At 40.3% G+C, this 26,812-nt stretch overlaps 1 protein-coding gene across 2 annotated transcripts; it reads left to right on the top strand.

Annotated features, from left to right (window-relative positions):
• On the top strand, positions 1-25,464 carry LOC118507374 (neural cell adhesion molecule 2-like). 2 transcript variants are annotated; one of them, XM_036045816.1, is made up of 9 exons: positions 1-158; positions 829-1,116; positions 15,128-15,274; positions 15,364-15,734; positions 16,242-16,392; positions 17,391-17,545; positions 20,614-20,760; positions 21,053-21,524; positions 22,241-25,464. In XM_036045816.1, the coding sequence occupies exons 2-9, from the start codon at positions 1,026-1,028 to the stop codon at positions 22,450-22,452; spliced, it is 1,746 nt and encodes a 581-aa protein (XP_035901709.1). In that variant the 5' UTR covers positions 1-158; positions 829-1,025; the 3' UTR covers positions 22,453-25,464. The 2 variants fall into 2 exon arrangements, with proteins under 2 accessions (XP_035901709.1, XP_035901710.1); XM_036045817.1 differs by having other exon boundaries at positions 2-158; positions 22,244-25,464.
• The last annotated feature ends 1,348 nt before the right edge of the window (positions 25,465-26,812 follow it).

Here is a 26,812-nt window from a genome sequence, read left to right as displayed (position 1 = left end):
TTTCACGAGAACGTTACCGGCTGCCGGTTGTTCAGTCGCATTCTGTCGCAGCTCGAAGCAATATGTCTGTGAACCGGAAAAACATGACGAACCGAGCATAAAAGTGTGTACGAAAGCGAAAGCCGCCAAGTGCGCAACGTGATTCGTGTTGTCAAAAGGTCATTTAAAATTTATCGTAAATTTTTTGTGCAATAAAATCAGTGAAAAAAGAATGTTTATCGCAATTAGTAAAATTCACAAAGCAGTTGTGAAACAGTGAACGTTTGGTGCGTGCTTTTAGAAAAGGCTACGATTAACATAATCCTTGAAACGCAGAAAAAAAAACGATTCGTGTCAAATTGTGGCCAAGAATTGGATGAGTGCGGCAGCTACGTGCAGATCAATCACTTCCCACCAAGTTGTTCATTTCCGTAAGCCTCACAGCAGATTGGAGGATAGCAGAAAGGATTTAACAGTGCGTTGTGATACCGCCATGAAATGTTTTAACGTGGTACCAATGTTGCTAAATAAGTAATAAAATTTATCGATTAGATGGGCTTGAAGCCGTCTAACTAGAAATAAATAAAAAATAAAAAAATAGATTAGTTTGTGAATGTGCATCTGTGTTGTGTAAAATTCAAGTCAAACATAACATAAGCTAATGAGGAAAAAGGGGTTTCATTTTAATTATTGGAATAAGAAATGTTTCTTCGGGTGTATGTAACTCTTTCCAGCGAGGTGAAAACAAAGCGAGCGACAGTTTACCACTTCATAACTAATATCTCAATTAGAGCGGTCAGATTCTAAAAAATCCTGTTTCTACGAATGAATTAATGTTTTGTTTTACAGTATCACGCAGATGATTGCAACATTTAAAAGTGGATAAAAATTCATGAAAAGTGAAAAAAGTCCATTAAACAAAATAATAACAGCTGTGAGTGAACGTCGTGCAAAGGAAGTGTGATTTAAATTAAAGCTTTGCGCCAAAATCTCCGTGTGTCACACATCGCTCCCGACCACCAATCCGGTCTGACATTTGGATTTATATGGATACCGTTACAAACCCCGGAAGGAAACAACTCAACACAATGGCAACAGCTATGATTTTCACTGCTGCCACGCTGTCTTTAGTGAAAGGTAAGAGAGCTGACGCGCATTAGGATGTTAATGGTGTGAAGCTTTAGGCGAAAATTTTTTGCAGGATAGAGTTTAAAACATATCTCTAGTATTTGTTCAATTTTTGTTTATAAAATCGTTACAAACGTACAAAACAATTCTCACCATTATAAGTGTACTTCAAAACATTTATGTTCATGTTTCATTCATACCATTATTTATATCGACCCAGTTTGGCACCCTGCAACTCCATAATGGAGCAATCAAAGATGCTCCTTCGTTGTCCTCTTTGTGTCTGGAACCGCCCGTGGCGCTTGGCACACAGAAAAAGCAACGGGTTTCTACATTTGGTATTTACTTCACGAAATAGCAAATAGGTTTCTGAAAGGAAAGCTTACTGTTTGTGTGAAATATATTATCCTATAATCGTTTTAATTATTGATCCAGATAAGAGATCTTACAAACAACATTCTTCTTACTTTTGGCATAACGACCTGTTAGCAGGATCCTAGAACATGATTCTGAGCATATAGTTCCTTTTCTTCTTTTTAACGTAACGACCTCTTAAGGTCACGTCAAGCCATGACTGTCATTTATGGCAACTAAACTTAATGATACTACGTGGAGTTGGATAGAAAGTTTTCACTATGGGCAGACGGTGTGGATGGGATTTGATCCCCAGTCCTGCCGTGTGAAAGCCGGGCCGCCCTCTATATAGTGAATTTATTTAGAACTATCAAATCAAATCAGGGATCAAATCCTATCCAGACCGCCTCCCAGTACACAGGACCAACTATTGATAATGGTGATGATGATCCCTCCCTAACCCCCTGATGCGCTCGAGATGGTCGAAATTTTCCTGAAGATATTTAAATGATTATTTCATGTGTTTAATAACCATATTAATTGTTTGTTAAACCCAGACCAACAAGCACCTCAGGCTAGGGGTCACCTCCTACCAAACCCTTGTCTGTATTTAGTTTAACCCGAAGTTCATGCATCGTGTGCGTTTTTCGAGGCTATGAAGACTCATTTTGATTCTTTTTTAATTTATTTCTAATTTTATTATTATTTTTGAGAAAACGTAACAAAAAAAACCTCATCATCATCACCAAAAGTGATGGTGTTAACGGATTAAAATCTTCTTCACAGTTTATACAAACAATAGAACAGACCATTTCTCAGATTAGTGTAACACCTTTAGTCAAGGCTTACACGACATCGAGACAATACGAATTTTCTACGCCATCACTCCATCTCAATGTGGGCCTACCACGCCTCCTCGGTCCGTGTGGACGGCCTTAAAGGACTTTACGGGCTGGGTCGTCCGGTGTCATTCTCATGACGTGACCAGCCCACCGGAGCCTGGTGAGTCTAATTTGCTGCACGATGGTGAGATCATCGTACAGCTCGTGGAGCTCATCATTGTAGCGGCTCCTCCATTGTCCTTCCACATTGTCCTTACATATTTTACCTATTACTATTATTAATATAACCAGCACATGATCCCTCATAGGGCCGGTAGGATCGTTTCCTCTTTGATACTGCGGGGCATGCTGTTGAAATTATTGATGCCTTTTGAAATATAATGAGTTGAAACATGAGTTGAGTTGAAAAATAGGAAGAAGAAATAGGAAAGTCTTTCCAGTCTGTATGAGAGTTGTTACCGGTCCTGTCGTGTGAAAGACCATTTCCCAATACATCTCTTCCATTTGCGTGATTTTTAAATCTACCAACAAATAAACCGATTCCCGTCCGTTGTTCAACTTCCGCTACGGCAAAGCACATACCCATCAGAAGTGTGTCACAGTTACGCTCGAACATGGGTTTCCTTTGTTCTTATCATCTTATATTGGCAGCATTGGGTAGAATTCAATCGCTTTAATAGAACCAATTACGAAACTTTACTTTCGAAATTGTACTTCTTACCAGCAGGATCAAAGCACTTGAGAGATAATCGTTTGCCGAAACACATTAATCATAATTTCGTGCGCCGGATTTCGGAGCGTTCCGTTCCTCCAACATTTCGTACCGATGGAAAAGAATAGAGCCACCGTCGTCGTCGTCTTGGCCGTCGTTGGGGATACAAAAATCACAACCTTTTTCTCACTGATTTGCCACGCTATCAATTTTGTCACTTTGCCATTTTATAACTTTGTGTTCGCTGCTTCACTCGCTCAAAGCCGGTAATCTGTGGGTGCTGCTGCTGCTGATGTTGCTACCACGTACATGTTCCTACCGACCTTCGTCTCATGGTTGCCCTAGCTAGCCACTAGACTTGATACAATGTGCGAGGATTGAATTCAATAAGCTCTATAAAGAACTTTAAAGAGAACAACACGGTGTTTTTTTTTTCTTGGGGTTTTTGTCGCTCTCGCTGTCGCCTTTGAATGACATCCGTTGCTAAAAAGGAAGAAAGGTATCGGCCGACAAAAAAGGACAACCATCATTCTGGAAGCAAAAAAGAAAACAGCATCCAACATTACCGAATCCGGGGTTGTACGTGATTGTATTTTCGTTTTGCTTGTTTTTTTTTGTTGCCACTGTCTCTCACACACACACACACACACACACACACACACCAAATATTTCGGTCAAATTTCGAGAGCTACAAGCTTTCTTATAACGAAACTTATTGATGTTAGCTCATAGGCAACCGAAAAAAAAAGAAAATCTCATGGGACTGCGTAAGAAAGGTCCCTTTTGTAAAGCAATCAGCGGAAAAGGTGTAACCGATACCGAATTCTTAGCCATCTACAGCTTGGCAACATGAGAATTTTCAGTCGTTCGTTCGGGGATCAGGTTGGCTCGTCTAGGTTGGGCGGCGATGGATATAGATAAAGCTATGCGACCGATTTGCTGATCTTTCAGATTTGACACGCAACTGTTTCAGCTAGAATTTCAGCATCGAATGTAACTGCTGTAGACCTCTAACCGATTACTTTCCTTTCTTCCTTTTTTTATGGGGGGTTTGAGGTTTGGTGCAGTGGTGATGAAAAAGCGAGTTAGCATACACACATGCACCTCAATGTTCGACACATTTTCGTCATGGGAAAACGGGATATCACAATGGTGGGAAAATTTCGCACGTATGTGTCGGCATGTCTTCAGATATTCAGACGATCAATAACCGATGGGCAGAGCACAATATTTCACCGATCGTAATATTGGTATATTAAGGGTAACAAATGGAAGCAGGGTATTGTGAGCATGCATTGTAATGTGTAATGCGAGTCTTAATCTTGTGGTACATACAGGGGTTCCCGTTTTAGCTGTGACTGCGACTACATTAGATGCAAGTAACGGATTTTTGATCGATTTTTGAGCATTTAATTTCATCAGCCCGCTGATAGCATCAGCTGTGACAGATGTTCAAATTAAATGCGATCGATCAAAAATTCGTTTTTTGTCTTTAAAAATACAAAACTCTAACAAAAAATCGAGCTCAACTCAACACGGCGCGGCTCAACTCAAACCCTGTAGGGAACCTGATCGTATAAAAAGTGCATGAATATGCACTATGAAATTTTGAAGAAAATATTTCTGATTTTTAGGATACATATTTTCGATGCAAACCAAAGTTTACTTTCTGAATTTTTGCAATGAATTGCTACCGTCTCAAAAGACCATTGTTTTTGCCACATTTTGCACTTTGGTAGCTCTGAGAGATAGTGCTTGACAAGGGCAATTGATTCAATTTATATTAATTAAAACATATTTAAGACAGCTATCTCCGAGGGATTCAGGCTACAGTGGAAGATCATTGGAAATTAACGTTCATTTTTTATCATTCGTCCAACGTGGTCTTAATAGCAATGACTTTATTAGACACCATAATGTTTGGCACATGAGTCAACAACCGCCAGGACTAGGGATGGGCGGATCCGACCATTTGCCGCATTGGATCTGGCCAGAGCACTCCGATGCGATAACAAAAAATAGCAAAGAACATTTTGTCATTTATATAACTTGTTCATAAACAAAACAGCAGTCAAAAACACCCCGCTTACTCGCGGACAACACTGTGAAAGGAAGCAAGCGGGGAGTAAGGGGAGTAAGCAACTTTGATTCACCGTCAAGAGTTGAATACGATTGGGTAATGGGTCTGGATGGGATTTTTTCCCCAGTCCAGCCGTGTGAAGACTGACGCTATTATCGCCTCCCGGACCGTCCCATAAGATGAGAAAAGATTAACGGTTGCAAAAACCATAATGGCGATGATAACAATTGCGACACCGAAAGCGGAACAATTTTTTTGAGATAGATTTGCAACTGAAACAGGTATCCGGAGTCCATTATTAAATCCGGAATCAACAACGAATCCGGAATCAAAACCAATCCGGAATTAAAACGAATCCGGAATCAAAAAAAAGTCCAGAATCAAAATGAGTCCGGAACTGGTCGGAATCATTCTGTCGGATCGGATCGGACTCAATTGTATGTGGGATCGGATCGGAATAGGAATTCCGACCCGGATTGCCCATCTCTATCCAGGACCATGGCTGAGCTGTAGTGTGCTGTCAAACATCACAAAGCAAGAAACCGTAAAAGAGATCTTGTCGTTAAAATGCTTCTGCTTGTGACATGTGTTATGCATAAACTACAGGCTAACCCATTGGCTTAAGTCTGAAAAATGGTTGTAACAATAATTTATAATGATAAATAAATAAATAATTATAGTAAAACGTCTGAAAAAGATACCCCTTTGCGTAACTCAGCTCCAAAAATGAGTGCCCGTGAGTGGGGGAGGGCATCTATTCAGACTTTAGCCCTTTTCATTAGTTATATATTTATAAAACTATTATTAGTTGCTTGATTCTTTTAATGTTACTGTTGTTACTATTAATCGTTGTTTGTTATAAAAAATGGAAACATCCAATAAATCCTTCAAGCTTCTACCTTGATAACTCTTTATATTAAAAATTGGACTTATCAAACAAATGTTAAGAACTCCTAGTATAATATTCAAACTAATAGATAGCCAGAAGTTTGTCCATCAAAATATATTTTCTGTACCATTAGTCAACATCACATCATAAATAACTATGCATTATATTACAGTTTTAATGAGAGAATACTTTTAAATCCCCGCTGCTACTGCTAACCCTTATTTGTCGATGGGAAGATTCCCATGACACATACAATTTAGAAATGATCATCATTACTTCTGGATGTTGAACGCGATTATGTTTCCTCAGTTTTGTTCGGGGATGTTTGATTCCTCGCTGAAATCACTCCCGCGGGAATATCGGAATGGTTGTTCTGCCCAGGAAAAAAATAAAATCTAACATCAGTGCTGAACAAACGTTGGTCATTTTTATAGCATTAGGTTAGAAAAACGGACGGCACCAGCCAACCCTCTCTCTCTCTCTCTCTCTAGATATATCATCAACAACCACAGGTAATTTATAGCTTTCATATGGTGGTTCCGCTCGTTTACATGCTACTAGGCAAAGGTATAGAAAAATGTTGATATTCTTTTTACGTGCTTGTTTAGCTTCACATGATTTATGTAGTCAAATAAGTATGTTTTATGAAAATTGAAGAGTCTATTTTGTACTCTACGAAATCGATGACAAAAGTTCAACCTCAACTCTCAAGGTTCAATAGCAAGCAATACAACAGAAACCAAATATTTTATTGAATTCCGTTTCCACAAAACCAGGATTTATCATATAAGCTACAGTGAGTGAGAGAAGCAAGAAAAAATACAGCAACAGCCACATTCATACGCACACATCGAACGAAAATAATCCTATTTATAAGGTTCTTTAGTCCAGATGTGACCATTACATGTGTTCAACATGGTCAACTTTCACGTGAAGAATGGACGCAATTGCAACCATATAAATGGAGTGTGCCGGTTGCAATCTCTCTAGGGCATACAAAATACGAGTAGGAGCATGTTCTGGGCGAAAAGGGATAGTCTCATTTTGCGTTATTTATTTTTTTACAATTGTGTAACAATTTTTCAAGGATGGACACCAATTTCCCTTTTCGCACTACGTCTGTCCGGTGGGTAGGAGAATGGCTGTTTGGAGAATTGCGTACTGTTGTGTGTGTGTATGCTATTTTTATGGTGAAGTATAAATATTTCAACAGCTCCAATTACCTCAATTCCGTGTACTATCAAACGGACTGGGTAACTTGCTTCAGTATTAATAAAGAAAGCTTTAAAAAAACGAATGAAAGAGTAATTTCATCTAAGAACTCGTTTAAATCGTTTCATTTCAAATTCACTAGTGGCCCTGCATGTTTTGCATGAAAATCAAGATCAACTCTAGAGATTAACTTAACTCTTTTCACACACACAATCATCGGCAACATCAATCGTTTATATTAAATGCACCAGATGTCAGGAAGCGTTCTGCCAGTGCAGTGCGCGCAAGGAAAGTTTACTAGCATCAATTAAAATAAATCTACATCTTATCCATTTTTATTGCTACGCCCGTCACAAATGCGAAACACTAATTAAGCCAACCATTCATATCTGCCGTGCCTTCTGTGTGTTTGTGTGTGTCATTGTGTGCCAGCGCGCCACGGCCTCCGTGAATGCGGGTGGAAGTGTATCAACTTTTTCTGTTGCTGTTCGAACGGCATTGTTCGGCTGGAAATGTTTCAGTTTCTTCATTTCATACTGAAGTATAATGTGCAGCTGAATTTTGAGAAAGGCTACACAGTATTCTTGAGCCGACGAAACTTTGTCATTCCTTGCCATGAACACAGCGAAACACGCGCCGTTTGTTTCATCTTCCATGAGCGCGTCAGGCACGAGATGGAGCTGGTGCTATCTATTGATGGGACATAAATGATTTACGTAAATAAATTTTAATTAGACGCTTCACTAACACGACCGCCAAAGACGGGACCGTAGACCATGAACCTTCTGAATAGGCATTGTTAATTTAAGCCCGCATAAGCATCGGTAATCTTTTTTTTTAAAGCGCTAGAATTTGTTTTCAGCATTGCTCTGCTGGTGTGGATGTGTGCTACTTGTCGCGAACATTTGAAATTTTAACTTAATGTACTTTTTCAATGTTTTTTTCAATTACAAAAATTTTAAGGTTTGTTAATCAGAAAAAGCACATGTAATTACTCATAAAATAGTGAAATTATGCACAAAACAGAGCCATAAACGACACTCACTGCAATCTTCCCATAAAAAAAAAAATCCTGCCCTAATCATTAGACCATTTTTCGAATTAATTATTTCATTACATTGCAAACGTGGCGTAGAGGAAAAAAGCATAGCATACCCCAGCAGCTTTTCTGTGGCGAAACGAAACATTACCATTCTACGATTGCCTGTTTGGTCACGGTTCAGTGAAGTACCTCTCTTGCATTGCCATTAGGATACGAAATGGATACACGTTGTAAATCATTCGCCGGCTGCACGTCGTCCTGTGGCGGCACACTTTAATAGCACCGCCATGGCGCATTCAAACCGAGGCGTTGTCACGTTGGATTGTTCACATTGATAGGTTAAATGTGGCAGTACAAATGAGCCCTTCCTGAGTTCGATGCCTGGTTTCCTCTTCGACGTGAGTCGTTGACCTTTTATGCGTCGTCCTAGCCGCAACAATGCGTCGCCCTTGGAACGGATGGTAATTAACCGATATAAACCAATATGTTACCCAATATGCTGGGCGACTGTGCTTCCTACTGCAGCTGGCCGAACAATAGGGAAAGGTTATCGAAGCCAAGGTAGCGCCGCTAGGTGTGTTGTATGCCGTTTTTCTTCCGCCTGACACGTCAAACAATGAGTCAGAACGAAGAAAGTTTTCCCTCCGGCTTATAATTTGTGTTCTGTGTATGGCCAATATTTTCTTCGGAGAACCCGTTCTAGAAGAAAACTAAAACTAAAAGTTGTTGTTAAAGTTTGGTTGAAGTGCCATGCTTTAGAAACTAAGGTGAATAATATGAGCTTGTTTTAAGCCTAACATTAAGTCTTTTTTTCAAACAACAAGTTAAGTGAACCGAATATAGAGCTAATGCCAATCCGATTCCGATTCCTTCTTCAATTTAAACCTTTGTGTGTGTATGTGTGCCCAACGACCAAACCCATTATATGCCTTTAAAAGTCACTCGTATTAATACTTCCTCGTGCTAACCGCAATTTACGTAGTCTCTGTTTGCTTACACCGTCTTAATTTCCTCCTGGTTCAACATTTCTAATGGAATCGAGGGTCCGCTTTTGTGAAAGCGACATAGGACGCTTCATATTTCCCTATCTGGTTGAGTTTTATTGAAACCGCTAAGTAAGCAACGTCCTACCTTCCGAGCCGTTATAACATTGTACCAACTCATCATCAACTGCACTGCTACCCAATGCACACACACACGCCGAGCGAGATAGAGAGTGAGAGCGGGACTTTGTTCAAACAATCAAGAGATCCCGGATGCGTCGAGAACCCTCGTTTCAAAGGACCGTTTAATAAGACTCCGGGCAGGCCCGGGGCTATTGCATTTACGCTCATCCATCCCTTCAGTTCAGGAGGAGAAAATGACTACTTGAAGTCCGCCCGTCATCTGTCGCCCGTTCCGTTAGGGACGGACACCTCTGGTAACACATCCTGAGTTTGTGAACTTTGGCCGCTTGCATCCAACGCATGTTAACATTACTACATCAATCGCAAAGAAACGGGTCGGGTTGCAGCAAATGTAAACCTGTACACGCAAATCTCGCAATTGTTTGAACTAATGATTATCATAAAATTTTCATAATCCGTCTCTAAACCTTTGCATACAAAAGTAGATGATATTTGTGCAAAGTATTACGAGAAGCGGCTGTGGTAAAGAATTAAACGCGATTTGCATCCATAATTCTTCTGGAGAGATGCAACTGTTGAGTTACAATAGAAATTTAAATTTGTTTAAATACATAATACACCATAATTTATATTTCAAATGTGTGGTCCGGTTTTTCCCTTTTTACGCAAAAACAATGGAAACTGAAAATAGAAATACAAAACTACACTTAGTGTAATGATTCAAATATACAAATTCATATCATTATCTTTCCACATCCCTAACTGGAACACTCCATTTAATCAATTGAAAAACGAAACCAATGACTAATTCAATTTAATGCGTCCTCCATTATGGGATCCGTATTGCACAATAACTGTCAAATTTGAGCCGCATTGCCTAATAGATATGTCTGAAATTTATTACGCGAGGTGGCCGGATGCATCTTAAGCCGATATTAAGAATGTGCTTTCCATTTGGTTGGAAATCCCATAATTGGAAATTCATTCCCATGAAATTAAATTCTCGCATCGAGCCCGAGCCACCCTAGCCAGCGCCGTGCGAACAGGAAGAAGGGTCGGTCAAAGATAAAGGGCAGATGGTGACTACACCTTTTGTAACAATACGATCGCCACTCGCACTAGCGTGCCGGAAGGGAAGAGCGACGACAGCTCAAAAATTTAATCGACCCCGTTTGGAATTGGTTTCAGCGAATAATTAAGAACAGTGTTGAAAATCTCATATGTCAATATCTCATCTTGTATGCTCCATTTTGTTTGGATAAATTGTATTTTCTGCCGCGGCTCTTGCACTATTCGGTACGGGACGGACGGTATGTATGAATGTATCGCCTCCTCTAACCTAACCGAATTGAACGTTCTAACTTTATTCGCTACATTTTGATACATATTGCTACTACGTAGCAGCAGCAGCAGCAGCATCCAAGGCAAGGCTTCCGTTGCGTCCTCTGATAAATATAGCGCAGGACAACTCGCCGCTGCCCGATTCGTTAATGGATGTGCCTGTTACGCTGACAAAATTGTCGTGCCATCGGTAGAGGATGGAATTCTCCCGGCGGACAGGCTTTTCTCAGCTTTCAATTAATGGCTTATTTTAAGTAGCGTCCGTAACATTAAAAATAAAAAGGTGAAAACGCTTCCGCAGCCGACGTCATTCGCTAAGTACCCAATACCGACCGACCGACCGGCTATTAAATCCCTTTCAACAATAAATCTTTCTCCCATTGGTAGGTAAAGCCTTGTGTCTCGAGGAAAAAACCTCTCGTTAAGTTCGCAGATTATATTTTCAATCGCGAAGCGCGAAATAATGAAAGCCAAAGTGGCGATTTGTCGCCGGTGTGCCAGAAGCGGGCCCTTATTGGGGGACTGATTCCGATAAGACACAATCAACTATTTATTTATACTATTTTTCCTTTTTCGAAAGGTGTTGTTTAAAGACTTTGACTTTTGCCGTAAAGTGAGGGCATGTTGGATGGAAATGGGTTTGACCGAAAATGTGTTTTACTTTTGTTTGTTATAAAAATGAAAATTCAAACCATAATGGCATCGAATATACAACACACACAGGCTCCACGCACTCTTCAGAGGTTTCAAAAGGCTTGAATTTTTTGTGTTGGCTCACATTTTTGGGGTCCAGTTTTTTTGTTTGTGCACGAAAAGAGGTGAAATATTTGCGCCCTATCCCATCGATGTTCCACGCTGTAAAGTATATTAGCATGCACGGTGTGTTTTCGTACTGTCTTCCATCACGATTGAGTCATTCGGTGGGCTCAAACAAAAGCCAACGGACAGCCTTGTTGAATGAGCCATGCACCTGCGTGTGCAGTGAGTGAAAGCAGCAGAGCCCACGCTCACTCACAACGTGAAACGCGTCTTTAACTGTCCCCAGTGTGTGTGTGTGTATGTCCTCTATACGCCCTTGATACTTTGCTATCTTTTTATACAAATACTACATACCACACTTTACGACATAATCTAACATTATGGATCCTGTGCCCCGGCCCCAAAAGGAGGATGGAGCTTTTTAAGTGTATTTTATGAGAATGGTCGAAAAAGCTGTGGTGCCTGCTGTGCTGCGCTAGGACTCATTGACACGTCCTCTGGATTGTGACGATATGCAGCCAGCACCAGGGGCAGGAAAGCTACGACGATGTTGCCTTTTGATTCGGTGTGGCATCATGGCTTCATGCGACCTCGCTCGCTATCAGCATTTCGCCTGCCATTAGTGTGAGATCTAAAAATTGAGTAAAAGTTAACTCAAACCAACTGCTAGCGCGCTGCTGCTCCAAATGGCGAGTTTAATTTTCTTACTTTCCCTTACTATCAGACGTCTTACGTTTTCCATCCTACCAGTGTCCTGTTATTGCAGCCAATTTAGATAAATTATTCAAAGAGAGAACAAACAACACAAAAGACCTGCAACAAGGCCAGAGAGAGAAAGTGTGTGTGTGTTTAACATTTTATATCACACATTTTGAAAATATGTGTTTAATATGCTAAACGTTAGTAGGAATAACATTATCACTCTTCAAACAAAATGAACACTATATGAGCTATCGGCGTTTAGTACGCGCTTCCTAAACATAATATTCCGGTCGACTAGCTTTCCGGTTTTTTTGTTATTCTCCTTTAAGGCCTCGATAAAATCAGGATTACAGCAGACAGGAGACGATGAGGATGGTCTGATTTCAATCAAAATGCTTGATAGGAGAAAACCATTTGCATAATTTACATAATTTTTTAGATGATGGAAATATAAGTAGCCCTATTTTGTGGACGGTAAATTTGAGACACGCGATGCGAGTTTGACGTAAAAGCCAGCCCAATAAGTTGTTTTGTGTTAGATAATCAGCCGTACATCAGGGTTGGTTGTGGTGAACAAGGGGAATACAAAAACACTAATGTTAACACAGATGGAACGCTTCCCATAAAGTGTTACTACTGCGCTTCATTTAAAATTAGTTTTTCTGTTTGTTACCACTATTTTCGATTGAAGATTTAGAATAAATCATTTAACAAGCTGAAAAACAGTTGCACTTTTAAGGGTTATATGATAAGTAGAATGGACTTATGCTAAATCTTAAAAAAATTGATAACGGTTCGATTCGTTGACATTGTTATCAAAATGTTTCAAGACTAAATAACAATGACCCAGAAAGTTATCACAACAATAAGCATTTGTTGCAATGCCTTTTTCTCTAAGATATCCTTGCAGTAAACGTGATGCTTCATTTCGCCTTACTCTTGTTTCTCGCACAATCAACAAACATCAGTTTTGGTCAATTCTCTACCGGCTTATGGGGATGTACCAGCAAAGGTTCATGAACTTGGCCACTTTTGTGTGCGCTGTACTACTTTCGCCCAGTTAAGAAAGCGTTATTTCCCGACGAGAAACAACATGAACGAGGTGATTTATTTTAATCTCATTTGCGTAGCTTTAATGGTGAAAGCTTTTAAATTGAAAACTGAATTGTATGGTGCGGCGCAGGAAGATAGCACGATTCTAAGAAAATAAAGTGCAGAAGCTGTGAAACATGTTTAACACTTCTGAATATCAGCTACGTCATTTTAAACGCAAGTTTTAAGCAACAAATTTTGATAATTTAAACTTTATTTTAAATTTGGGGCGGTCCGATGGCCGAGGCGACAGCGACGTCGGTCTTCACACGGCAGGTTCAAATCCCATCCAGACCCGCCTGTCCGTAGGCAGAGCTGACTACTTTGCTACGGGTAAAATCAAGTCACAGAAAGCCAGAAATGGCAGGTCGAGACCTTTCAATGTTGTAGTGCCAAGGAAGAAGAAGAAGAAACTTTGTTTTAATTAACTGGATGGATTTGCAAAATTTCAATTTATTGATAAATGAAAACTCAGGATAACATAAATAAGTTTAATAGAACGAAGTGCAAGATGAACGGTAAAAATAATTTAAAAATCATTGCAAATAAGGTTTAATCGATTAATAGTTGAATACAGAAAGGTGGTAGATGTGACGACAGTGCCAGTCTTCATACGACAGTACCGGTGTTCAAACCTCACCCGGACTGTTCCCTCGTAGCGAGGACTGACTGACGTGGTCTCATGAAGTCTAGTAAGACAGAACTGGCAGGCATGACCTAACAGGTCTTTAGGCCAAGAAGAGAGAGAGAGAGAGAGAAGAGAGAAAAGGAACGAGAGAGAGAGAGAGAGAGAGAGAGAGAGAGAGAGAGGCAGAGTTACAACTAATTTTAAGAACACAGCATATTACGTAAAAAAAATCGTTGTACTTGGCATAACGAATTAATTGCTCAGTACATTGTATTGGACAACCAAACTGAAGTTCAAATAAATGTAATGTAACGGCTTTTGATTCACATTAATTTTGAAGTAAAATATGTAATATATTTTTTGCAACATTATCATTCAGTGAAAGCCAGCAGAAAATATCTTCAGAAAAATAACACTGAAAGTGTAAAAAAAAACGTTTACGGACATACTAAAAACGAATCAGCTAACAAAAAACCGGCAACACAAAGTTTCCATCGATCAAAAAAGCTCCAACATTCGATAACATATTATGGTTTCTAGTTTGATTGGAAATTTAATCTTTCGAGCGTATACGAGTGTGCGTGTAGATAAACTAACTTCCGACAGACAGTGAACAGTCATTATTTTCACATTTTCGTAATGATGAAAAACTGCGTACTTACTACGACGATGGCAAAAGCCGAGGAAGAGGAAATGTATCTATTTCATGCTGATCGACGCAAACATCTTTCTGACAAGTTCGAGTAAAACCTACGTCTAGCGTCATTTACGTCAGAACGTAGGTGTGTATATTCTGGAGTTGAATGTACACTTAAATTTGTGCCACGTGCCGCAATTGTCATGTATGAAGAGATGAAGAAGGCCCAAATGTGCTATATGTTGGGGCATGCACTAGACAGAAATAGGTTAAAGAATATGTGAGCAGATGACTGCTTCAATTATGCAGTAAAGCGAAAACAATCATACTGTGTTCAACGAACTGTTCAAAAGTTAGAGAAAATTATTTACATGGTTTTTGGTACGACCCTAGAGCATTATATTAAACAATAGTATAGCAATGATTGTGTTGATGATACCCAAATTGATGTATATGATAAGTCAATCAACGCCAATCTGTGCTTAGTGACTTCAGTACGTAAATCGTAGACACAGTATATCTTGCAACATCCAGTCTATTTCCCGCCAAGGATTCAATGTTAATAATGTTAATATAACTTTATTTGCTTTACTTTCATTTCAGATTCATTTGCCATTCCAAGTGGACACTTTCCAGATAGTAACTTTCTAGAGGAAGATAGATATTCGCCCGGGTTCCTGACACTCGGACAAAAGTATAGCATAGCGATTGGTTCCACCGTAGTATTACCATGTAAAATTAATGAGACAGGTAAACCAACACAAAAGACATATAGCATATAGCACAAGCTAAAATTGACTTATCACTACACAATTCTTATCAATCGTTTTCCTCTCTAGAAAACTCTAGCCAGTATGTCCTAGCATGGAAGCGTGACATTGCCGTGCTAACTGCTGGCAATGTCAAGGTAACGGTCAACCCAAGGATTCGATTGATGCCGGTTCAGGCCCATACTGATCCGCACGGTGCGCTGTCAACCGGATACAACCTAGAAATTCGAGACGTGCGCAACTCGGACGCCGGTGACTACATCTGTCAGATCGGTTCGATGGAACCGAAAGAGATAGTACACACGCTGGAGATATTGGTACCTCCGAAAATTGACTACATTTCACCGGCCAACAAAATGGACATTCACAAAGGCGCACCCATACGCATGGAGTGTCGGGCATCCGGCAATCCGGCCCCCAAAATCGTTTGGTCAAGAAAGGTATAATATTTCTTCGGCAGAAGGGTTTCCAAACAACAATGGAATAGCACGCGGACGAATTCATCCATTCATGCTACAATGACCATTAAATGAATGGAGCATGTTGCCCTTATACCATTCGGCATATATTTTAATTTAAATGTACCACACGCTTGTTAAAGCTGTCCAACACATCGGCCGTTCTAGCTCGAGAACTAGTACATTCGGGGAGATTGTAGTATCAAATCTCATCCGGATCGGTCCTTCGTAACAGTAGATAGAAACGACGAAAAAGAAAATGGTTGGAAAGTCATTGTGCCTGATGGCATATTTAAAGAAAAATGTGATAAGATTAATGAACACTTTTTGATAAAATTGCAAACGTTTTCGAGATGAACTAGCGATGTTCTATTAAATCTTTCTCGATTCTTTTAAATATCTTTCCACCCTTAATAGCAATCTTTAAGTTCAAATATGCCACTAATGTATTATACATCCTTTTTTCACACACTTATCATTTATTTCCAGAACAACGTGATGCCAAACGGGGAGGCCAATAAAACAGGCAATGTGCTCGACATACTGCACGCTAACCGACATAGCAGTGGTCACTACAAATGCACTGCAGATAATCGGGTCGGTCAAGCTGACACTCGAGAGGTTTTCGTGAATGTGTTGTGTAAGTATTAGCAGAGATACAAGCTTACAATGAATTAGTATTGTGCAACCGAACAACGTGTTTTATCTACTGCCACGTACCTTTAGGCACTCGGGTCGAAACCAAAATCTGGCGCGTAGTTAAGATGTGCCATTTAACAAAAGATAGACTGAACTATTCTTGTGTGATTTACACTTTTCCTCTTAATTTGATAACTCTCAAGGTATTTCTTCCACGGAAATCCACCCCGAAGCCTGACCCAGTACAACAGCGTTGCAACCATGCTACGACACTGCGTCGATGTCGGATCGAACGAAATGAGAGTTCCGAATTGCAAGCTGTATGTCCCATTACTTATTCAGTGTATGTCCATTTATCGCCCAAGTCCAGCTCGACTGCTGGCCGTCATCTGTCGTCTCGGTATCCGATTTCCCTTTGCATATCAGCTCATCCCATACTTTCTATGCGACTGGTATGCAGACAACATGAGCCCTTTTGTACGGGATAACTGAACATTGCTAGAAAAGTTTACGTGTATCAACGCACCAGCAGTACACCTCTCGCATGTGCCATGCACTGGATGCCTGAATGCAAATTCATCTCTCGGAACGAAACAATCTCAAAACTTCGTTTCCGGGACCTCATCTACGCAGTGCTTTACCACACACACACACATGAAAATGTGTGCTGAGCGATGGCAATGGCGGGAGTCGCAATTGCACGAGAAAAGCAAGGCAAAATGCAATTAAACCCAATAGAACCCACTGCTACTGCGGCACAATGGTGGCACACTCATTAGACAATTTCAAATTTAGGACACAGTTAGGACACAGGCGCACAGTTTAGCACTGAATGGAATTTTTTGTCAAATTTCCTGTCTTTTAAATTGTTAGGCTTTGTACGAATAAATTCCACGGTTGCGCCATTTCACAAGAACAGGGAAAAAAGGACCTTTCTCAACACAGATGTAATATTTTTGGCACTTCAGATTCACCATGATAGATTTATTATCGTTGCAGATCCTCCAGAAATTGAAGTCGAACAGCCGATCGTGCACAGCGGAATCGGCCACGAAGCTCAGCTGGTGTGCATCGTACATGGCGAGCCTACGCCGAGCGTTGTCTGGTACCAGGATACAACTCAGCTCGGCATTACAGAACAGTTCTCACAACAGGTGCGTTCCAACAAGATATTCATGTAGCAAAACGGCATGCAAACGTAACATTGTAAGAATGGTTACCGAGAACTCTTACGTTCGCAGAGTTGGAGAAAATAGAGCAACTAATGTCCTGATGTTGCTATTCACCGGAAGATGAATATGAGCACGGATGAAAATGAAATTTTGCACGCGTCGATTGGCTGCTGAATGTATGTTTGGGCGACCACGATAAAGTTCACTGTAACAATTTAGAACTTTAAATTAACAACTTTATTCACGTATCAACAATGGAAGAAAACTTTGCAAATTGTTACCCTGCCCCCGAATGACACACGAACGTGTTACCTTGCTCACTTGCGAATGCAGGTTGTAATTCCATTGGTAATTGAAACATTGTTTGATTGCAGCGGTAGGGTACGTTTTGAAATTTCACTTTAATTACTTTGTGCGGGGTGTGCCACTTTGAACAAGCCAAACACAAAGCCAAAAAAAAAACAAGTGGAAACACAAAATTGACCAACTAACTGGGTGGAATGAAAATGACGACGACCAACGTCCAGTTTGGTAACCATTTCATAATTCCCTACTTGAAATGAAAGTGACAACGTCAAACACAAATTGTAATAGTTGTGAAATATTTTGATGAAAATCTCGTTTGATATTTCTCTGACAACATGACTCCGAGTTCACGTGACAGTGGAACCGGTCTTCACACGGAAGGACCGGGGTTCAAATCCCATCCAGACTGCGCTCCGGGTAAAATAAAGTCACAGAAATCCAAATATGGCTGGCCGAAACCTTTCGAGGTTATAGTGCCAAAAAAGAACAAGAAACTGAATACCAGGCAAATTAGATGTTTATTTTCAACACAACTCAAGGGATATTATGTGTATTGTACTGTTTCTTGCAAGTAGCATCGTTCTAAAACAAAACTTTAAATGCATAATGCAATGCATAACATAAGCAAATGAAGTTATACATATTATAATGCTGATTACGACATTCTAACTGTCAAGCTTTAAAACAAAACTTGTCTAATCACATATCGCGTAGATCGGCATTGATGCTTTGTGTTAGAGAAGTCAAACATTCGCCAAAAGATTTTGTCTTCGTTGAATCGCGACAACGCTAGCTGTCAAATTGATGATTTCGGTTCACAGATGTATAACTAACGTAGCAAAAGCAATTGCAGCTATAACCGATGTTTTTTAACTTATGGCTAATAATGAAATTTGGATACAATACCAACAGCTTAAATAATGTTTTTGTTCAAAAAACACGAAATAGTTTAAGCCCGTTGGATCCGTTCAGCCGTTTCTTGATATTCTTCTTCCCAGTCTTCATAGTTGTAGATTTTTTATCGTCTATCTATAAACTCTGTAAGTCTCTGAGACCTCATTCGGCTCTTAAAATGATTGATAGAATGTCGAATGAAACATGCAATTCTATGCATAACAAAAATGCATACACAAAATATTCAAGTCCGCAGACCTGGGCGTACGGCCAACATCAACCTACAGAGGAATGATAGCTTTTATAGCAAGAAGAATTATCCAAAAAGCAGCCTGTTGTAAACAAATAATTGAAATTGTTATTATACTTATAAGATCAAGCACAATCATAACCATTCATCAAAAGAACCCTTCAAAAGTGCTCAAAATTCCGCAAATAAAACCATAAGACAACTTTTCCGTAGCTTTGGGCTGACGGATTTTTTTTTTATATAAATCAAGTTTCCGTTTGGCTCTGTGAACCGTAATGTGGAGGTTAGCGTAAAAGATTGCGTTTTTTAGCTATCTGCGCTGTCTAGCGGAAAGCCCATGTGAAAACCACCATACCGATTACACGATTTAGAGAGCTTTTGTTCACACTCGAGCATGATGATCAGGACTTATATTTTCATTTACTGTATTTAAACCAAAGCACATATTGATTTCAAATTAAAAATTAAAAGTCTAAGGGAATGAATTTCACTATCCTCCAGCTGTAGCTTAAACGTTCAAAGCGTAACATATGTTACACTGTGTTCATACAAATTTTACAACTCCATCACCATCAAAGCTCATTGGCGTTTTGGCTAAAGATCCAGTAACAATACCCCCTACAAAAATCACCAAACCCCCCCCCCCCCCTCCCCCCTTTTCTTGCTGACAGGCCGGATTTTAGTCACTCACATAAGTTATGTGGTAGCGCGCTTCCCCCATGTGTCGCCAAGTAAATTAAAACTTTCAATTTAATTTACTCGACAGCATGCGAGGAGTCATTGCCAGGGACAAGTTGCGACCCAAGGAAGAAACGTTAAGACACATGCGACAAATGAGTGTGGAGGGGTTTTATTATAATAATTCATTTTGAAACAGAGAAATTGAAACCACCATTTTCCTGCATGAGCTGCAAGCGAGCAAAAGCATCAAAAAACGGGGCGGACGGACGGACGGACCGGCAGACGGATTTGTCACTGCCGGGTTGGCGTACAAGCGTCGTGCCGAGGTATAAAGATAGCATGATAGCGCACACAACCCCGTCAAGAACGTCATGTTGTTCTATCGCTTCTCGTGCTGTGAAATGGCCGTGTTTGCCCATCAGTGGGAGCTGCAGCCGCAAAGTGTAGAGTTCAAGACCTTCTCCGCGTGGTTGTTCTTTACCATCATTTCACTTGATGCGAAAGATGGTTGTTTGATGAGTGAAATGTATGTTACCCGTAACTACATCGTTTTTGAAATCGTGATCCTTAAAGTATCGAGCGAGCACGAGCCCGAAGTGGGTTTTCTTTGCGTTAAATGTTGATACAATTTTACCTGAAGCAAATTGGTAAATGAACTTGATGAAAAGAGAAAAGCGGTAAACAGCTCAACACACCTTTTGAAATCAGCAGATGTCCATTAAGTTTCCGTACTATGCTAAATATGCTTAATCCATACTATGCGAAGTCAGTAATTAAGCAGTGAGCTTAAATTGCGACTTTCAAAATCCCTTCTTTCACGCTGCGCTCATTTTTGCAGATGTTGCAATTACGCTAATTTTTAATCATTCTTACCTTTTAATGATTTTCTCTTCACACACACACACACACACACACACAGAACCGTGGAAACAAGTACAGTCTCGTCATTCGAAATGTCACATACTCTGACATCGGCAACTACACCTGCCAGGCATCGAATGCGCTTGGCAAGGACCGAGGCACACTATCCCTTAGCGGGTTACCGACGCTATGTTACTTTGACTCGGTAAGTATCACACTGAATTTTATCCATTTCTTTATGCTAAACGACGGTGTAGTTCCTTGCATGCAACGTTAAATGTGATTAAATTCGTTGATTCCGAACAACAATCATACTCGATAGAGACAACCACGTGCAAATCCAAAGCAAAGGTGGACGAAAAGCAAAAAAGTATCAAAGTTCTTACAAACATGTTAGTAACGGTCCAAAAAACCTTTGCCTTGTTTTCTGCCGTGCGTCATGTTGTCCATTCGGTTAAGAGCAATATTTCATGAGAGAGTTCAACGTCCTCTTACAGCCCACGCTGAGCAGCTATCGAGATCAGTACAACATTTCCTGGACCGTGCAGAGCTACTCGCCCATCCGCGAGTACCGTCTATTTTTCCGGCTTGCCTCGAAAGGCATGCACCTTTTGCACCACGAAAAACCCCTTGACAATCACATCTACAGCGATCGGGCGGCGGCGGCGGCGGCGGCCAACAGTCACCTGTACAACAGCCCATTCAGTGGCAGCGTCAGTGCCCACGGTGGCGACCAGTGGGAAAACGTTGTCATACCGGAGATGAATGATTACGGTGCGCCCAATCATTTCTTCAACATGGCACCACCGTACGCTACGTACCACCAGCCCACCACAATTCGGCACCGGATGAGCTTCCAGCTGAAGAATCTCAAACCGGCCAGCAACTACGAGGCGCGGGTGCAGGCGCGAAACGATCACGGCTGGAACAAGCTGTCGAGTATATTTCACTTCTCCACTCGTTCGGAAGGTAAGTCCCTGGCAGGCACCAGCAGCTTCACCAGGACACTATGAGTGTGGCACAGCACAGGAGGAACGGGGGCGGTAGTTTGAAACTTTTCCGGCAAGAAATTAGAGAATCTCATTATTTCGATTCCTTTTTGCGCTGGCGTGATTGCACTAGAGAGAATAAATTTTACCTGTTCATTCAAATCATTACCAAAAGCGAACCATCGCTTGCCAAACATTGGCAAGGGATGGCGGCGAGTAACAAAAAAGAGGGGCAGAGCGGAAAACAACACCTTCCGTTGCTGCCCGCGCGGACAGGAGAGCTCGCGTTTATGAAAATTTTGCTTTTATGGGAATGCTGTCGTTTACATTCATAAAACCCAACCCCACCCCAGTGTGTTGTTCCGGCAAATTTATAATTCTGGTTCCTTCAATAAGTTAAAACAGTCCAGTCCAGTGCGGGCTTGATTGCGTGATTTGCTTGCTGCATTGTTTCGTCAGATAGCGTGAATTTGATTTTAAACATTATTTTTTGGCATACAAATGTATGGTTTTGAAGCAAAACGGTAGCTAGCAAGACGCACCTTCAATGGGCTGTACCACATCAAAAAACCGCCAAATATCTTTCAGTAATTACATCATTCGGTCTCACTTCCTGACGTTGCATTAATACTTTTTCCACCACGGTTCGCGTGTGTTTCTTTTTTTTTTTCATCCCTTTTTCCCAACCCTGCTTAGTAGATATGGAGCTGGAACCGTCCGCCCAACCAGCCGTCCACGGTGCCGGGCTGCTAGATAAGGGATTGCTGAGCAGCAGCAGCAGCAGCGATACTAGTACGATCGCAGGCACTCATTTCCATAAATCATGGACACTTTCCATTTTCATCGTATTAATTACCACACACCTACTGCCGTCGCTGCGTGCCGCCTTATCGGTGGTGGCGGTATGATTTGCGTATCTTCCACTTTCCATTCCAATGAATCATTGAAAACTCGCTACATGGAGCTTCCCCATTGCACGCCCCCATCCCTCCCCCCCGCCCCCAGCAACATCATCTCGCCACATCCGCTCTTCAGTACACCATCGAAGCTCGACCAAAAATCCACCGAATATTTCCTCACCGGAAAGGCCCAGGCTCCATACTGCTACACTACTACTGCGTGCGTTGTGGAACCGCAGGTATGGAAACATATTATCAACAGCAACCACTAATTTATGGGCAACAGAATTTTCAAGCATGCAATCGACGATACTCAATTTCAATTTGCCATTAATCTAGTAAATTAAGTTCAGTTCATATACGTGCGCGACGTACTCTCAGCCCTTATCATGAATTATGGACAAATGGGGCAGTTGTTGCGATTACGATGTCAACAAAATGCTGGATGCTAAGAACGAACGAACCGGAAACACGAATGCGGTTAGGTGTGTTCAAAAATAAGCGATCACTTCGCTTTGTTTTGCTCCATGGGAGAGCAAGCAACATTCTAACACAACATCATCAGTGGGACAGTTTTCAGCTTGGAACCCAATTTTGTTTAGTTCTCTTAGTTAGTTTTAAAATTATTATCTTGAACCTCCCCATAATTTAATACTGAATGAAATACATAAGCCAAAGTTTTAGTTGAATACTATCTTTCAACACACAACACGACCCCGTAATCTCACAAAAGACAAATTATAACACTAATTACATCAACGCCAAGAGAGACGTTCGAAATGAGTAATGTAATATATTGACGCATCTAGCAAGTAATAGAAGGAAGGGATGGTGGATGGTAGGCGAATCAAAGGCTATTAATTAATGAACGAACAACGTGCTAACGGAAACAATCTTTCCCTCGAAATGCTGTGTACATGTAATAAAACGGAACACACATCTGTATGTATTTTACTGTCGAAATGTGGTTAAAAAATGTACAATTCTCATTCTGCATATCGCTTCCACAAAACGCGCAACAAACCACTGTACTGTAGATTACAGTGGATTCATTCTGAAAAAAAAACTTATACAACTTATTGCAACCCAATCGAAGAGGCAAAGTGTGAGTCATAAACCATGCTGATTATTGTGCGTAAATATAGACAACATAATCATTTCTTACCATGATGAACTTATCACACTAGCAGAACAAGAGAGACACAGAGAGAGAGAGAAAGAAAGAGTACTTCATATACAGTACGTCCAATCTTCACGAGTATGTGTAAATAGAGCTTTTAGCAACGTATATTCCTTCCACACTACTCAGCTGCTAAATGCACTGGAACGCACCGTCAGTCCAGAACAGACACTGCAAGTTTAGCTACTGCTCGACTGGCAAATGTTTTGGGGGAATAATAATTTCGTTGTCATGTAAAAATAATTTATTTTACGGGACCACAAACGGAGAGAATCAATTACAGCAATCGACATTGAGAAATAGATATCGATAAAACATATATAATGCGCTCGAAGAACAAAACAAATCAAAATCACATGTTAACATTCCAAACATAAACTAACAAAAAGGTATAATTTAAAAGATAATCCTCAAAATGTAACACATGATACGGACACAATGAATCATGTTAATTTTTTTTGTATGAATCATATTACTCTCCGTACGCTTGCAGTCGGGTGAGAACAATATTCTGCCATGGATGTTTATCGTGTTTAGTTTGAATTTAATTATCACGCCCATTATACCACCACGTTGCACAGGAGGACCAAAGAAGTTGACTACGAGTTCCGATCCGATTAAAATTTAGCTTAACTTCTGATTCTTCAAATTAACACACACATACCCTCTAGATCACGCTCTACATGCTCGGCACTTGTTTTTGAGATCTGAGTTTTTTTTTTTTGCTGTATACCTTATTTATAATTAAAAGACTTACAGAAAAAAGTCATGTGTGATGCACAATTTGTTTAAACTTCGGGCTTTGCCACCTCCGGCACTGGGTCAGTTTTCAGAGCTTTCAGAGCGAGTTGGAGCCTGTTTGAATAGCATTCCACATTCGGCCACTTTCTGCAAAACAAAAAAACACAAATAGAAGGGAAAAAAGTTGAAAGCAACGTATGTTGCACAACACAATACATTAAAAAAAGTTTATTTTTTATTCGTAGCTTTACTCCCGACGTACTGCCAACACGCACGGGAAGCGTTACCTGCTCTGACCTGCGGAACGAAAACTTTTTCCGTAAGCTTGGCGTTCAAGATTTATATTCATACATGAGAGCATAACGCTCATGCGTGCCTGCCTGCTCAAAGTTTGAACCGCGTGCCATATCATTTCGAACACATGCCAGCAACACCATAAATGATGCTTTCTATGTTTTAGGTAATAAAAAAAAACTGCAATTTCGTGACAAGGCACAAAAATTGCTCACAACGTTTTTTCTTCTAATTTTTGCATAGAGATTTTATACGAAACAATATTCGGAAATCTTCTGCGAGAGCTTGCACATAACAAGTAACACTCTAACTTAAGGGGATGTGGAAAAGAACAGGACTTTCAGGTGAAATAAAAAAAAGGATTCATTTCAAAACAACCATCAAAACGAGACAAATCGCAAAGGCTAGATGTTACGCTAAGATCACACTAAAGGACACTAAAACATGAGGCGTAACAGATAAGGGATGTAAGAGATATTATAAACGTTTTAGAAAGAAGATGAACATTTTATTTATATTATCGCCACTCGATGAAAAGATCGTAGGAAAAATAGGAACATTCAACATTGAGCCGACGAGACCGCTAGACAGTACCCAGGCAAATGGTACTATTTGGCTCAAAACAGTACAACAAACACAACCAAGTACTGATGTGCTAATTGCGTCTAAAAGTGAAGAAAGTAGTTATACAAAACCAAAAAAGCAAAGGCATCCAATTGATTCGAATGTACGATATACAATACATTAACAACGAAAAAAAGGGAAAGAAACTGAAATACAGTTAAAAGAAATGAATCGATCAGTAACATCCACACCGTTTGATTGTTTATCTCATACATGTTGAAAGATAACAAATGTCTAATGGGGAAGGTAAGTAAAAAGTTAAAGTAAACCCACAAAAAAAGAAACAATTGGAGTTTTAGAAAGGACCTGCAATGGACATCGTTTTTCTTTTGGCATATACATCAGCTATGTCGAACGGAGATTCGATATCCGGTTATCTAGCTCAATGGGGTTCCTAAGGGTAATTTGTTTTCTTCTTTTTCCTTATAATCTCGATTCGTCTTGCCCAACCAAATATGTCCTCCGTGACTTGATCTTGCTCGTACCTTAATAAATAGTCTGTAATGTTTACGCAAGGACGATTCAGATGTGATTCAACTTGTTCACCTCATGCAGTCCTTGAGTTTATTAATTTTGAAACAACATTTAGCATAGTTAATACTACGGTTAATAATTACTTCCTAGAGTCCTAAAACACCTTTGATAAGGCTTGTATTCTTCTTCTTCTTTGGCACTACTACCTTGAGTGGTCTTGACCTGCCATTTCTCAAGCCGGGTTTGCGGGATTCGATCCAAGATCTTGCGATGTCCAAGAGACCGGCGGGGATACTGCAGCTACCATCGGACTTGAACTCTATAAGGCTTTTATACAAATCTTTTTTTAGAAGACATTTCTTCAATGCTTACTTAGTGCAAAAGTCCTACTTGATGCTGCTCTCAGCCAAAGTCCGTCTATTGTCAATCCAATTGTTCGACGTTTCTGGTGAACGTATCAAATTCATCTCAATTTGGACCCACAACGCTTTCTCTTTGTCTCCATGTGAATATCCCTATAAATACGAGTCGGGTCATTCGGTGTCATTCTCATGACATGATCAAGCCACCGGATCCTAGATGGCCAAATTCGCTGTACAAAATAGTGATATAATCGAACAACCCTTAGGGCTCTTCAGTTTGCTTGCACAACTGCAGGTCCTAAAGTCCTTCTGACTATCGATCCTTTTAAACGCAGCAGTTATCGTCGGATTGGGACAGATTATGTGTTTGAGTGGACAAATTTCCTTCATTGCGCAACCATGATAGGTGAAATTTTGGGCGACTTCAAAGGAACGATCATCGAAACGCACACAGTTGTTTTTAGTAGGCTCGACGATTTTATCCCTTTTTCGTATTCCGGTATGCCTGAAAAACTTCTACAAGTTATATCTGAACTGTTGGACTAACAAATAGGACAATTTGTAAAACAGTTTGTAAATTCCTTTTCAATGCCTTGTGGGCTTTAGTTTACTGCAAACTTTGGTAAAGATTTTCATTGACAATATGTTGCTCCGAAAGGCAACTTATGGCGACTCATTTATCATTCAGGTGTGA

The sequence above is a fragment of the Anopheles stephensi genome, chromosome 2 (assembly GCF_013141755.1).
Source record: "Anopheles stephensi strain Indian chromosome 2, UCI_ANSTEP_V1.0, whole genome shotgun sequence".
NCBI lineage: Eukaryota > Metazoa > Arthropoda > Insecta > Diptera > Culicidae > Anopheles > Anopheles stephensi.
This window is presented reverse-complemented; position numbering and strand designations above follow the sequence as displayed.